Source organism: Agelaius phoeniceus, chromosome 22 (genome assembly GCF_051311805.1).
Source record: "Agelaius phoeniceus isolate bAgePho1 chromosome 22, bAgePho1.hap1, whole genome shotgun sequence".
NCBI lineage: Eukaryota > Metazoa > Chordata > Aves > Passeriformes > Icteridae > Agelaius > Agelaius phoeniceus.
In genome coordinates, this window is record NC_135286.1 from 2,318,553 (window position 1) to 2,332,762 (window position 14,210).

Consider the following 14,210-nt stretch of genomic DNA (forward strand, 5'->3'; position numbering starts at 1 on the left):
CCCATTCCCTGGGCAGCCTGCTCAGTGCCCCACCACCCTCTGGGGGAAGAATTTTTTCCTCAGCATCTCCACAAATCCGATTTTGAAGTCAACGCTCGTTCTCAGCTGAAGGTAAAAATCTGCCCTGACATGGTGTGAAAGCTCATCCCAGATTTCCCCGAAGATTCACACATTTTGGACAACCTGGCTGAGGCTCAGACGAGCAGTTGAAGCCACAACCTGTCGGGTTTTCACCCACTCTGGGGTGTTTGGAGATGACATTTTTGCAGCACTCTGCTCTTCAGCTCAGAGGAGCTAAACCTGTGCCTCCAAATGAGACTCTTGGCCACATTCTGGATCCTTTCTGCAGCATTTGCTCAGTGCAGAGAATGAAAAAGGAGAGGAAGAATTGCTCTTTACAGCCTCTGAAGGACCTGGAGTGCATTTGAGGGGTTTTATGTGGCCTGGTTTTATATCAGCTCCGTGACAGGTGAATTTCCCAGATTTTTAAAGGAATGCAGAGATGCTGCCACACATTTTATCTGCGCTGGGGGGGCGAGGAAAACAGATCCAGCCTGCCCAGCCACTGCTTTCCTATTTCCCTTTTCTATCTCTGAACCACAGGAGCCATCTCAGAATAATGAAAAGACTCGCAGGGAACATTTTTCAGATGTTTCTGGGTGATGCCAGCACAGCGTCTGCTGGAAAAACACAATATTTCATCTGAGCCTGATACGAGTTTTTGTGCAAAATCACTTTACTCCCTGGGCTTTGAAGGAGAGGAGCAACTCCTTCCCTCCCTGCCAGGCACAGATTGATAGCCCTGAACACAGCAAGGTGTTGCTGCTTCCCTGACAAATGCCAAACTTTGGGTGGAACGAGGGAGCTGGGAACGCCCAGCCAGGCTTCCAGGGAAACTCTGGTGGCCTCCAAGACTCGTGTCCTGCAACACCCGCGGGGCTCCTACCCTTGCAGACGGGTTTGGTGCCGTTCCAGGTGCGGTCTTTGGTGCAGGTGAGGGCAGCTGCTCTGTCTGACTCCATCATGAAGCCAGGAGTGCACTGGAACACCACGGATTTGTTGTAGGTGAAGTCACTGCCCAGCCTCAGCCCGTTGGCCGGCACGCCGGGGTCTCCACAGTTGATCACTGCCGAGGAAGGGAAAAAAGAGAATTTCTGGCAGCTGGAACCACACCTGTGATGGTCCCGAGTGGTTTTTTCCAGGTGGGATTTAACCAGTTAAATGTGGAGCAGGCTTGTAGCACAAACCTGGAACCACGCCTGGGATGGTCCCGAGTGGTTTTTTCCAGGTGGGATTTAACCAGTTAAATGTGGAGCAGGCTTGTAGCACAAGCTGGAGTTTAATGGCTCATTAAGACCTTGAAAGGAGCTGGATTAACACTCATTAAACATTGAAGCAAAGCCGGGTCAGATCTGGGTGAAGGGAAGGCAGTTTGCCCACAGCACTCCCCGCTTAGCCCAGTCACTGCCTCTGATGTAAATCCACCTTTGCCACCACCCCATTCCTGGCCCTGAGGTCACAGCCCTGCCCCAGCAATGTCACTCTCAGGAGCAGCCCCAGAGAGCCCCTCCAGCTCAGCCAACACCCACTCCCAAAATTATCCTAGAGCTTCCTCCATCCAGCTGGAAAACACAACCCCAGGGCAAGATTTTCCCATTAGGTCCCAGCAGAATTCCCAGGCTGAGCTGCTGCTGGTGCCAGGCCAGGCTTTAGCAGAGTTTCTCAGGGTGGCACTCGTGTGTTTAGGATTTCAGCTTTCCTATTTTCCATATATTTGTAACCCTGCAGTTCTTTAGTGTGTAACTCCAAACTCCACACACAGTGGGAGCTGCTGCTTTCCCATTTGGGGCAGACACAACAATTCCTCTCCAGGCCTGGCAGTCAGGGACACCTCACTGCCTCAAGCCCTGAGAGATGGAAACAAAAGTGAGTTGGGGGCAGCAAACTTGGGGTCAATGACTTCATTAGCTGAAGCTGTAATTGGAATTAATTAACCCCCAATATGCAAATGGACCAAACTTATAAAAGTGTGAAATCCATGACCCATTGTCCATTTTTTGGGTGCAGCCCCTGGGGGGCTTTGTCTGCCCTAAATGTACCTGAAGGCCTTCAATAAATAGAAGTGATTTTTATTCCTTTCACTTTGTGTGGCCTCTGTTTTTAGGTAGCCCCAAAAGGCACCATGTGGGCACAGCTGGGCCTGGCAGCTCATCCTTCCCCTCTCCCTGTGGCAGGATTCCATCCCAGTGATGCCTGGGGAAGGCTGCCCTAAAACAGAGGCTGGACAGAGTTAAAAAATAAAGCAGGGATTTATTAAAAGGCCTCAATGGATCCACCTTGGGCAGCACAAGAGCCCAGCCAGGGCTATGCCCAAGATGAACCAAAATGGTCATGAAAATGGATGACTGGTTACAAGGTCTCACATTTTTATAAGTTTTGGTCCATTTCCATATTGGGGTTGATTGTCCAATTGTGCAGTCCCACCCTGCTTGTTTTTCTCTCTCCAGCCCACGGTGTTTGTGCTCTTGGGCTGAGATTTGGATCATTTGTCCTTGGTCCCCAGCTGGAGCAGGAATTGTTTTGTCTCCCTGCTCTGTGCACAGAGCTCAGCATCCCCTGATATGAAGCCCTGACCCACTCACTAAAACAACACAGAACTTGAAAAATATAAAAGTTAAAACCTGAGGCGCCACCAGTGCTCACCAGTGCACTCGGGGCTGGTCCCAGTCCAGGTGCCATTGACGGTGCAGTGCCTGCTCAGCACCCCAGTGGAATAATAACCCTCCCTGCACTGGTAGATGATGGAGCTGGAGAACACCAGGCCGTCGTTGAAGATCACCCTGGCATTGCTGGGCGTCCCGGGGTTCCCGCAGGAAATCACTGCCAGGGGAAACGGGGAAATGGAATTAAAATCACCCAGAAACCACAAACCAACCCCCAGGGCTCTGAAGGGGTTCCTCCTGCATTGCCTGTCCTCAGGAAAGGCAAATTCTGGGGACATGAGAACACTTCTGGGGACACCAGAGGAATTCTTGGGACATCAGGGCAATCCTGGGAATATCAGAGGAATTCTAGGGACATCAGGGCAATCCTGGGGACACCAGAGGAATTCTTGGGACATGAGGGCAATCCTGGGGACACTGGAGGAATTCTGGGGGCACTGCAGGAATTCTGGGGACAGTACAGCAGTTCTGGGGGCACTGGAGGCATTCTGGAGACACCAGGGCAGCTCTGGGGACTGTGGTGCAGCTCTGGGGACATCAGAGAAATTCTGGGGACTCCGGGGCACTTCTGGGGACACCAGGGCAGCTCTGGGGACACTGGGGCAGTCCTGAGGACACTGGGGCAGCTCTGGGGATGTCAGAGAAATTCTGGGGACACTGGGGCAGCTCTGAGGACACAGGAGCAACTCTGGGGACAGTGGGGCAGTCCTAGGGACACCAGAGCAGCTCTGGGGACATCAGAAGAGCCCTGGGGACATCAGAGCAGTTCTGGGGACACTGAGGCAGCTCTGGGGACATCAGAAGAGCCCTGGGGATGTCAGAGCAGCTCTGGGGACGGCAGAAGAGCCCTGGGGATGTCAGAGCAGCTCTGGGGATGGCAGAAGAGCCCTGGGGACACCAGAGCAGCTCTGGGGACAGCAGAAGAGCCCTGGGGACACTGGGGCAGCTCTGGGGACAGCAGAAGAGCCCTGGGGATGTCAGAGCAGCTCTGGGGATGGCAGAAGAGCCCTGGGGATGTCAGAGCAGCTCTGGGGATGGCAGAAGAGCCCTGGGGATGTCAGAGCAGCTCTGGGGACGGCAGAAGAGCCCTGGGGATGTCAGAGCAGCTCTGGGGACAGCAGAAGAGCCCCCGAGGCGCAGCGGTACCTTCGCACTCGGGCTGCGTGCCGCTCCAGGAGCCGTTGGCGTGGCAGATCCTCTCGGAGGAGCCGCGCAGGGCGTAGCCGGGCTCGCAGCTGAACCTCACCACGCTGCCCACGTCAAAGGCGTCCCCCAGCCCGATGCCGTGCGAAGGGATCCCGGGGTCGCCACACACGCCCTGGCTGCCCCCTGCCAGGAGAGCACAGAGTCACCAGAGCCACCAGGGATGGTGGCTCCTGTCACCCTCATCGGGAATTCCACCCCCAGCAGAGCAGTGGAATTCCAAATTAAACATTCCCTGGTTCCAGGAGCACCCCCTGGTTTTGAGCTGGATGCAAACGTGGCCACAATTCCTGAACCCCAAGGTGGAGGCTCCAGCGTCAGCCCCAGGGATGTTTCCCCTCCGTGAAGGAAATTCCCAAGCCAGCCCTGAGCAACCTCAGGGAACAAGGAGGGGTTGGAGCATGGGAAGAAGGGAAGGGAAAAGGGAAAAAAAGGGGAAAAAGGGTTGGGGACGTCTAAGGAAGGGAAGTTCAAGAAAGTTCAGGAAGTTCAGGGAAGGGAGGTTCAGGGAAGGGAGGTTCAGGGAAGGGAGGTGCCGTCTCCTCAAGGCACAAGGAGTAGCTGATGATGGGTGGGAGGTGATGACCATGGTGACCATAAATGGATGACTCTGGCTGGGTGACCATGGCTGGATGACCATGAACGGGTGACCATGAATGGATGACCATGAACGGGTGACCATGAATGGGTGACCGTGGCTGGGTGATTATGAATGGGTGACCATAAATGGATGACCATGGCTAGCTGACCATGGCTGGGTGACCATGAACGGGTGACCATGGCTGGGTGACCATGAACAGGTGACCGTGGCTGGATGACCATGGATGGGTGACCATAAATGGATGACCATGGCCAGCTGACCATGGCTGGGTGACCATGAACGGGTGACCATGAACGGGTGACCATGAACGAACGGGTGACCATGGCTGGGTGACCACGGCCAGCTGACGGTGTCTGGGTGACCATGTCTGGGTGACCATGGCCGGGTGACCACGGCCAGCTGACGGTGCCTGTGTGCCCCGCAGTGCCCCTGAAGGGCCCTCACCCGAGCAGTGTGGCAGGGAGCCGCTCCAGCGCCCGTCCAGCTGGCACATCCTTGTGGCATTGCCCACCAGCGTGCGCCGGCCCAGGCAGCTGTACCTGACCACGGAGCCCACCGTGTGCTTGTCCCCCGAGATCTGCGCGTGGGGAGGGGACCCGGGGTGGCCACACGACACCACTGCAACAGAGACACAGCTTCAGCCCCCGGGGATCCCCAATTCTGGCCTGGGGGGACCTTAAATGTCAGTTAATTCCAACCCTTTCCATGGGCAGGGATGCTTTTCCCTATCCCAGGCTGCTCCAAGCCCTGTCCAGCCTGGCCTTGGACACTTCCAGGGATGGGGACACCTCCAGCTGCTCTTGGCACGTGTGCCAAGGCCTCCCCATCCTCACAGGGAAGTTCAACACACAGGAAACAAAAATATGGGAAAAAATCTCCTTTTTTTTTAAACTTTGAACCCCAGGAATCCAAGGAATCAGTGGTAAAATTGACCTGGGTTTCCAAATGCCCACAAATCCTCCAAATCCCAACATTTATGGGAGATAAAATGGAGGAAGGAGATCCCTTGTGCTCAAGGGGGCTGAGGGAGCCTGGGATTGGGGTTTTAACAGGAATTCCCCCCTGGCTGTGGGAATATGGATCATCACTCACCAACTCCCCAGGATCCATGCAAGGGGTGAGGACAGGACAAAAGGAGAGGAAAATGTGCCCAAAACTGCTCGGTAGGATTTGGTGTGGAGGGATAAACGTGGAAAAAACAAAAGGAACAATCCCAGCTTTGGAACAGCTCAAGCCAATTGGAATGTCTGGAGCTGGGCAGGGAATGGGATTGCAGCTGGATTAGTGCCCAAAGGGACAAACTGGTCATGCTGGGGTGGGGCTGCTCCTGCCTGCACCTCCCTGAGGCAGCTAAAATCCACTCTGGATCCCAAATTCCCAGTGTAGGACTGGGACCCACTCACTCACTCAGGTGAGCCCTCACTCACTCAGGTGAGCCCTCAGCCACTCAGGTGAGTCTCCCTCACTCAGGTGAGCCCTCCCTGTGCTCCAGAGCTGCTCCCGCCCTGTCCACCTGCACTATCCCAGCTGGATTCTTTCCTCAAACCCCAAATCTATTGGGATTCCACCTGGAATCCCCCAAATTCATTGGGATCTGCCTGTCCCTACAGAGAGGACCTCCTCCACCAGGATTCTTTCCTTGAACCCCAAAATTCATTTGGATTCCACCTGGAATCCCCCAAATCCGTTGGGATCTATCTGCCTGTCCCTACACAGAAAATGCCCTCAGCAGGGTCCCTCTCCTCAATCCCAAAACCCATTGGGATTCCACCTGGAACCCTCAAAATGCATCGGGATCTGCCTGTCCCCACACAGAGGATGTCCCCAGCAGTATCCTCTCCTCAAACCCCAAAAACCCACTGGGATTACACCTGTCCCTACACAGAGGATGCCCCCAGTAGGATCCTCTCCTCAAACCCCCAAAATTCATTAGAATTCCACCTGAAACCCCCAAAATCCATTGGGATCCACCTGTCCCTACACAGAGAATCCCCTCCAGCAGGATCCTCTCCTCAAACCCCCAAAATTCACTGGGATTCCACCTGGAACCCCCAAAATCCATTGGGATCCACCTGTACCTACACAGAGAATCCCCTCCAGCAGGATCCTCTCCTCAAACCCCCAAAATTCACCGGGATTCCACCTGAAACCCCCAAAATCCATTGGGATCCACCTGTACCTACACAGAGAACTCCCTCTAGCAGAATCCTTTCCTCAAACCCCAAACCCCCTTCCCTGCGAAGCTCCTGAAACCACCGGGGATCATTCCCACGTGGATTTTATTTTTTGGGTGGATTTTTTTTTGGGGGGCTTGATGGATTTTCCCTCATGGGCTGGAGGCAAGGGAGGGTTGGGGCCACTTACAAAGGCACTGGGGGAGGGCTCTGTCCCACGTGCCATCTCCCTGGCACGTCAGGACGTGCGTTCCCAACAGATAGAATCCGTGGATGCACTGATAGGACACGGTGGTGCCGAAGCTGAACCTGTGGGGGCCGCTCGGCTGCACTTGCCGGACGCTGTTTTCCAGGTGCCCGGGGTCAGAACAGTTCACAACTGCAAACAAACAACAGAACAACACCCGAAAAAATAACGGGAGGCGAAGGGCGAGGCGGAAAATGTGGGGTTCTCCAAAAAAAAAAAAAAAAAAAAAAAAAGATTTTATAAAGATTTTTATGCTGTGATTTAGGTTTTTTTTTTTTTTCCCCTCCTCCGAGATTTTTGAGGGTGGGAGTGGAAAAATTTCTTGTGGAAAGGGGTGAAAAAGGGAGTCCAGGCAATCCTGCAGGGTCTCACCCAGCAGCAGAGGCTGGATATCCAGCCCCAAATTGGGATTGAGATTATCCACATGGGGATAACTGATCCCAAACTGGGATTTTTTGGGAATAATTGATAATCCAGCATGGGCAGAGATCCTGGATTAGGGGAATGCAGAGGGAGGGAGTGCAGGGAGGGGAGGGGATTTGGGAAGTGAACCTGAGTGCTGATCCCATGGGGAAAGAGGGAAGAGGGCTCTGCACAAAGCTGTGGGAAGGTATTTCCTGGGAAGATGAACGAGGAGGTTGGGCAAGGTGATTTGGGGGAAGCAGAGGAGAGATCCTGATTTTCCATGGCCATGGATTGTGACCAGCAGGGTGTGTTTGTAGGGCTGTGCCTGCCTTTAACACCCTCTGACCCCAAATTTGGGTCTGATCTGTGCCTGCCTTTAACACCCTCTGACCCCAAATTTGGGTCTGATCCCCAAATTCGATCTGATCTGTGCCTGCCTTTAACACCCTCTAACCCCAAATTTGGGTCTGATCCCGAATTTCCTTTTCCAACACACTCCAACACCTTGGAGAACGCAGCAAGGTGAGAAAATCCCATGGGATTTACAGCAGCCCTGGCATCTCCAACATCCCCTGGGTGGCTTCCAGGGGTTTCTGGCTTGGGATCGTGGAGAAATGCCCAGGGAAGGCCCAGACTGACCTCGGCAGGAGGGCAGGGTGCTGCTCCACTGGCCATTGGCCAGGCACTGGGACTGGGATGCTCCCTCCAGGCGGAAGCCAGGGTTGCACTGGAATTTGGCCACGTCGTTGAGGTTGAACTGGGAGCCCTGGGTGAGGCCATTGGGGGGGTTGCCAGGGTGGCCACAGGTGATGGCTGCAAGGACAAAATGGAAATGTCACTGGATTTATTCCTGGAGAAAAGTGGATTATTCACTGAAAAAAGTTGTGAAGGGAGGAGAGCATAAAACCCCCCACATCAATCCCAAAACCCAAAGATTTGGGGCCTGCTCTGCTGAGATACAGGATGACATTGAGAGAAAGAGATTTTTTAAGGTTTTATTGGCTCCAGGAACTCCCTGCATCCAGGAATTCCCTTCATCCCTCTCCAGGCAGGCGAGTGCCAGGATCCCACTGATTAACACCACATATCCCTCTCCAAAAATCCCAGCTCCTGTTCCTAATCCCACACCACCCCAGGCATCCAAACTCTTTTGTTCCTGCATGAAGAAAATGAAGTCTCAACAGCAAAACGCCCCGAACGCGCGCGCACGGCCACCTCATACCTCAACCACCCCACACTCCGGGGGTGTGAGCTCTGCCCAGCCCCTTCCCCAGCCCCTTCCCCAGCCCCTCCCAGGCCGGGATGTCCCCCCAGGGTGAAGGAATGACAAGTACTTACGCACACAGACAGGCGTTTTCCCGGACCAGCGGTGGTCCTGCTGGCAGATGCGCACGGACATGCCGATGAGGCGGAAGCCGGGCTGGCACTGGTACACCACGCTGCCACGGTAGTTGTAGTTCTCACCGTTGATCTGCCCGTTCACAATGGGGCTGGGCACGCCACAGTGCCCGGCTGGAGGGGGCAGAACAGCAGCAATCAGCTGGAGAGCCCAGCAAAGGCGTCCCCAAAGGGCATCGCCCCAAAGGATCCCTGCGGGACTGGGGTGAAGAGAAGCCCGGACTGGGTGGGCTTGGAAGGGATTGTTCACAGGGACACCTTCCACCATCCATGGCCACCCTGTCCAACCTCTCCTGGGACACTTCCAGCTGTGGATGGGGCAGCCACAGCTTCTCTGGGCGTGGATGGGGTTCATGATGCCCAGATTGGCTTGGGTTGGAAGGGAACGTAAGGATTGTCCACAGGGACACTTTCCACCATCCCTGGTCACTCCAATCCCTGTCCAACCTCTCCTTGGACACTTCCAGGCATGGGGCAGCCACAGCTTTTCTGGGCATGGATGGGATCTGGAGATGCCCAGATTGGTTTGGGTTGGAAGGGAACGTAAGGATTGTCCACAAGGACACTTTCCACCATGGTTGGAAGGGAATGTAAGGATTGTCCACAAGGACACCTTCCACCATGGTTGGAAGGGAATATAAGGATTGTCCACAAGGACACTTCCCACCATGGTTGGAAGGGAATGTAAGGGTTGTTCACAGGGACACCTTCCACCATCCCTGGTCACCCTGTCCAACCTCTCCTTGGACACTTCCAGCTGTGGATGGGGCAGCCACAGATTCTCTGGGCATGGATGGGGTTTGGAGATGCTCAGACTGGTTTGGGTTGGAAGGGAACATAAGGGCTGTTCATAGGGACACCTTCCACCATCCCTGGTCACTCCAAGCCCTGTCCAGCCTCTCCTTGGACACTTCCAGGCATGGGGCAGCTGCAGCTTCTCTGGGCAATCCATACCATGCTGTTCATAGGGAAGAATCCACCCCAATATCCAACCCAAACCCATCCTCTTCCACCTCCAGGCTCTGCAGTCCCAACCAACCATCCCCACCCCAAAACTCTCCCAACACCTCACACCTCCCGAGGATGCAGGGATCCAACCCTGCCTCCCTTTTACATCCCCTCCAAACCCCGCAGGGTGGATATCAGTCCCTAAACCCCCCGCTCCCTCCCGAGGAGCCTCTCCCACCACCATGGGTGCCACAGGAGCTCCCAAGGGGTACCTACCCAGACACCTGACCTCAGCCCCGCTCCAGAGCCCATTGGCCATGCACTCCCTGACCCGGGAGCCCACCAGGGTGTAGCCAGTGTTGCAGGAGAAGATGGCAGTGGCCCCATAGCTGGTGAGGGTCCCGATCTTGTTCCCGTTGGGAGGCGTGGGCAGGTCCCCACAGGAGATAACTAGGACAGATCCCAAAGGACAAGTGAGAGAACAGGTTGAGTTTTGGAGGAATTCATCCAGGCATGGCACCGGGAGTTGTTGCTGGAGTGGGAAAGTTCATGAAATAATTCCAGGAATTGTGATAATTCCAGAGCCATGTTAGGCGAGGTGACAAAAATAAGAGCTGTTAATATTTATGCTTCAGGACACAGGGGAAGCACTAAAGACAGGCTGGGAAGGAGCCAAAGGATTTTTTCACACCAGAACTTCCTCACACAGGAATATTTTTCTGTCATTAAGCCTGATTCCCAGAAAACCCACAGAATCATGGAAGGGACCTTAAAGGCCATGACTGGGGACATCTCCCCCTAGGCCAGGTTGCTCCAAGCCCTGTCCAGCCTGACCTTGGAATGGCACAAAGCTCCTAATTGAAAGTGACACCCAGCTTTCCCCCACAAGCTGAAATCCCAAGATCTGCAGATCCCAGCTGGGTTTGTGGGATGCAGGAGCCTCTGCAAACCCAACTCCCCCTCAGAACTCTTGGTTTTATCTTCATTTTCTCTGCCTTCAAGCTCTGCCAACCCTCCAGAGCTCCCGCTGGGTGCTCCTGACCTCGGGGCGCTGCCAAGATCCTGTCACTTGGATTTAGGTGGCAATAAGGCTGAGGGGACAAAAGGAGGTCAGGCTCCTGCTCCCGGATCCAGAGGAAGAGCTGGCAGGGGGAAAAGTACATCTGTCACCCACACCAGCAGTCACAGCTCCACAAACAAAGGCAGGCAGCAGGGAAGGAGAGGTTTTGCTGCCTCTGTCTGCACTTGGAGAGAAAAACCCTCCACCTCTGACAAAAGGAGAGATGCAAAGCACAGCAGTGGTGTCAGAACAACTGAGGGCTGCTGGCGTGCCCCGTTGGGTTTGATTTGCAGGTGACACTGTTACCCTTGTAAACCTGGTGTTTGTGTGAGAGCTGAGGCTTGACAGCAGAATTCTTTATTTTTCCTCCTTAAAAGCCCTGACTTCAGAGCAGCTGTGACAGAGAAGCTGCAGGGACCCCACAGCAACAGCTGAGCTGAAGGGCTTGAGATCCCAGGGAAGTGCTGGGATTAAACCAGGAGTCACATCCAGGCATCTCCCTGCATCCCAGCTCCCTTCCAGCAGCTCTGCTGTCTCTGCCTCAGCTGCTGCCAGGAGGAATTTAAGTTCTACCCCACAGCAGGGACACCTTCCATGATCCCAGTTTGCTCCAGCATGGCCTGGGACACTTCCAGGGATGGGGTGGGTTGGGAAGGATGGGGCAGCCACAGTTCCTCTGGGAAATCCATCCCAGCCCCTCCCTGCCTTTCCAGGGATAAATTTCCTACCCAAAATCTGCACCAAACCATCCCATCCTGTACCCAAAGGGCACCATCTCCTTGGTTATCCATGGTCACCCACCAGCACCACCCTGAAACCCCCAGGGCTGGCATTTGCTGACCCCAAACACAAAACCAGCCCTGTGAAATCCATCCCAGCCCCTCCCTGCCCTCCCAGGGATGGATTTCCTCCCAAAATTCTTCACCAAACCATCCCACCCTGTACCCAAAGGTACGATCACCCACCAGCACCATCCCGAAACCCCCAAGGTTGGCATTTGCTGAGCCCAATCACAAAACCAGTCCCTGGTGATGCTGCCCTGTGAAATCCACCCACCCCAGCCCCTTCCTGCCCTTCCAGAAATAGATTTCCTCCCAAAATCTGCACCAAACCATCCAAATCCTGTACCCAAAGGTACGATCACCCACCAGCACCACCCTGAAACCCCCGGGGCTGGCATTTACTGACCCCAAACACAGCCCCAGCCCCCGGTGCCACCCTGGGGTGCCCCTGCTCTTACTTTTGCAGGTGGGCACGGGCTGCCCGATGCTCCAGGTGCCGTTGGCCTGGCAGCGGATGACCCTCTGGCCCGTGTAGTAGTAGCCAGGGTCACAGATGAGCATCAGCTGGGCGTTGTAGTGGTACTGCACCTCGTAGGTGAGGCGCCAGCGGCCGTGCTCCACCGCGATGCTGCCCACGTCGGGGCACGTCACAGCTGGGGGGGAAATGGCACAGAGAACATGGCACATGGGACATGGCACGCGGGACATGGCACACGGGACATGGCACAGAGAACATGGCACAGAGAACATGGCACACGGGACATGGCACACGGGACATGGCACAGAGAACATGGCACAGAGAACATGGCACACGGGACATGGCACACGGGACATGGCACAGAGAACATGGCACAGAGAACATGGCACACGGGAAATGGCACATGGGAAACGGCACAGAGAACATGGCACAGAGAACATGGCACGCGGGACATGGCATGCGGGACATGGCACAGAGAACATGGCACACGGGACATGGCACACGGGAAACGGCACACGGGAAACGGCACACGGGACATGGCACACGGGACACGGGACATGGCAGAGAACATGGCACACGGGAAATGGCACATGGGAAATGGCAGAGAACATGGCACACGGGAAATGGCACACGGAACATGGCACAGAGAACATGGCACACGGGAAATGGCACATGGGACATGGCACAGAGAACATGGCACACGGGAAATGGCACACGGGAAATGGCACACGGGACATGGCGTACAGAACACGGCAGAGAGAACATGGCACATGGGAAATGGCACAGAGAACACGGCACACGGGACATGGCACACGGGAAACGGCACACGGGACATGGCGTACAGAGCATGGCACACGGGAAATGGCACACAGAACATGGCACACGGGACATGGCACACGGGACACGGCACACGGGACACGGCACACAGAGCTGGTTCAGTGAGGTTTCAACCCCCCCAAAAAAAGTCCCATTGTGGTGCGTTTTTAATGAGGGGTGTGCTACGGATATATTTTATGAAAAATCCTTTTTCTCCTGAGAAGCTGAGAGGCCTCAGAAATGAAATGTACACAATAATTATCTGCTGCTGTGGAATGCAACAGGTGCATCTTTGATTGGTCTCATGTGGTTGTTTTTAATTAATGGCCAATCACAGTCCAGCTGGCTCGGACTCTCTGGTCAGTCACAAGATTTTATTATCATTCCATTCCTTTCTATTCTTTTCTAGCCTTCTGATGAAATCCTTCCTTCTATTCTTTTAGTATAGTTTTAGTATATAGTTTTCTTTTAATACAATATCTATCATAAAATAATAAATCAAGCCTTCTGAAACATGGAGTCAGATCCTCATCTCTTCCCTCATCCTGAGACCCCTGTGAACACCACCACAAGGGGTGTATCCCCTGGTGGGGCTGTTGTTGAGAATTAAAAGGAAAATTTTGTGGATAATGTTGTAAATGGTGATGATGCCTGAAATCCAAAGAGAAAAGCCCCTTGCAGTGGTGTTTAAATCGTAAAATGGGAATCAGGGACACCTCACTGCTTCAGGCTCTGAGAAATGGAAACAAAAGTGGGTTGGGGGAGCAAACTTGGGGTAAATTACTTTGTTACCTGAAGGTAATTTGGAAATTAACCCCCAATATGCAAATGGACCAAACTTACAAAAGTGTGAAAAACTATGACCCATTGTCCATTTTGGGTGCAGCCCCTGGGGGGCTCCATCTGCCCTAAATGCCCCTGAAAGCCCTTCAATAAACAGAACTGCTTTAGACTTTTTAATTTTGCCTGGCCTGTGGTTTTTTCTGGCAGCCCCAAAAGGCCTCCCTGGTGTGTGGAGAGCCCCAGTCCCCGCTCACCCAGGCACAGGGGGGGCTGGTTCCCGTTGCTCCACACTCCCTCCTGCAGGCACTCAGCGCTGGGCTCGGCGCCGGGCTGCAGCTGGAACCCCTCATTGCACTGGTACACGGCCTTGGTGCCCACTGTGTACTCCTTCCCAAAGACAACCCCGTTCCTTGGGGCTCTGGGAATGCCACAGGAGAGAGCTGGGAAGAGAAAACACATCTTAAACAAAAAATAAAAATCGGGGAGCTGCTGGTTCTATCCCAAACCGCAATCCCGGATCCCTACTGGGAGCGCCCTCCCTTCATAAAGGATTGTCAGGGTCTCTAGCTGGTCAGAGTGACCCCAAGAAATG

General features: G+C 54.3%; 1 protein-coding gene across 3 annotated transcripts in view; it reads right to left on the reverse strand.

Moving 5' to 3' along the window:
- The window catches only part of CSMD2 (CUB and Sushi multiple domains 2), a 276,036-nt gene that overhangs the window by 16,050 nt on the left and 245,776 nt on the right, over window positions 1-14,210 (reverse strand). For all 3 annotated transcript variants that reach the window (XM_077189434.1, XM_077189435.1, XM_054648279.2), the window contains 10 exons: window positions 13,873-14,058; window positions 12,000-12,194; window positions 9,976-10,149; window positions 8,692-8,865; window positions 7,993-8,166; window positions 6,892-7,080; window positions 4,972-5,145; window positions 3,870-4,052; window positions 2,704-2,880; window positions 947-1,126 (listed from right to left, as the gene is read on the reverse strand). In XM_077189434.1, the coding sequence (XP_077045549.1) occupies window positions 947-1,126; window positions 2,704-2,880; window positions 3,870-4,052; window positions 4,972-5,145; window positions 6,892-7,080; window positions 7,993-8,166; window positions 8,692-8,865; window positions 9,976-10,149; window positions 12,000-12,194; window positions 13,873-14,058 (1,806 nt within the window). The remainder of the gene's footprint in view (window positions 1-946; window positions 1,127-2,703; window positions 2,881-3,869; window positions 4,053-4,971; window positions 5,146-6,891; window positions 7,081-7,992; window positions 8,167-8,691; window positions 8,866-9,975; window positions 10,150-11,999; window positions 12,195-13,872; window positions 14,059-14,210) is intronic.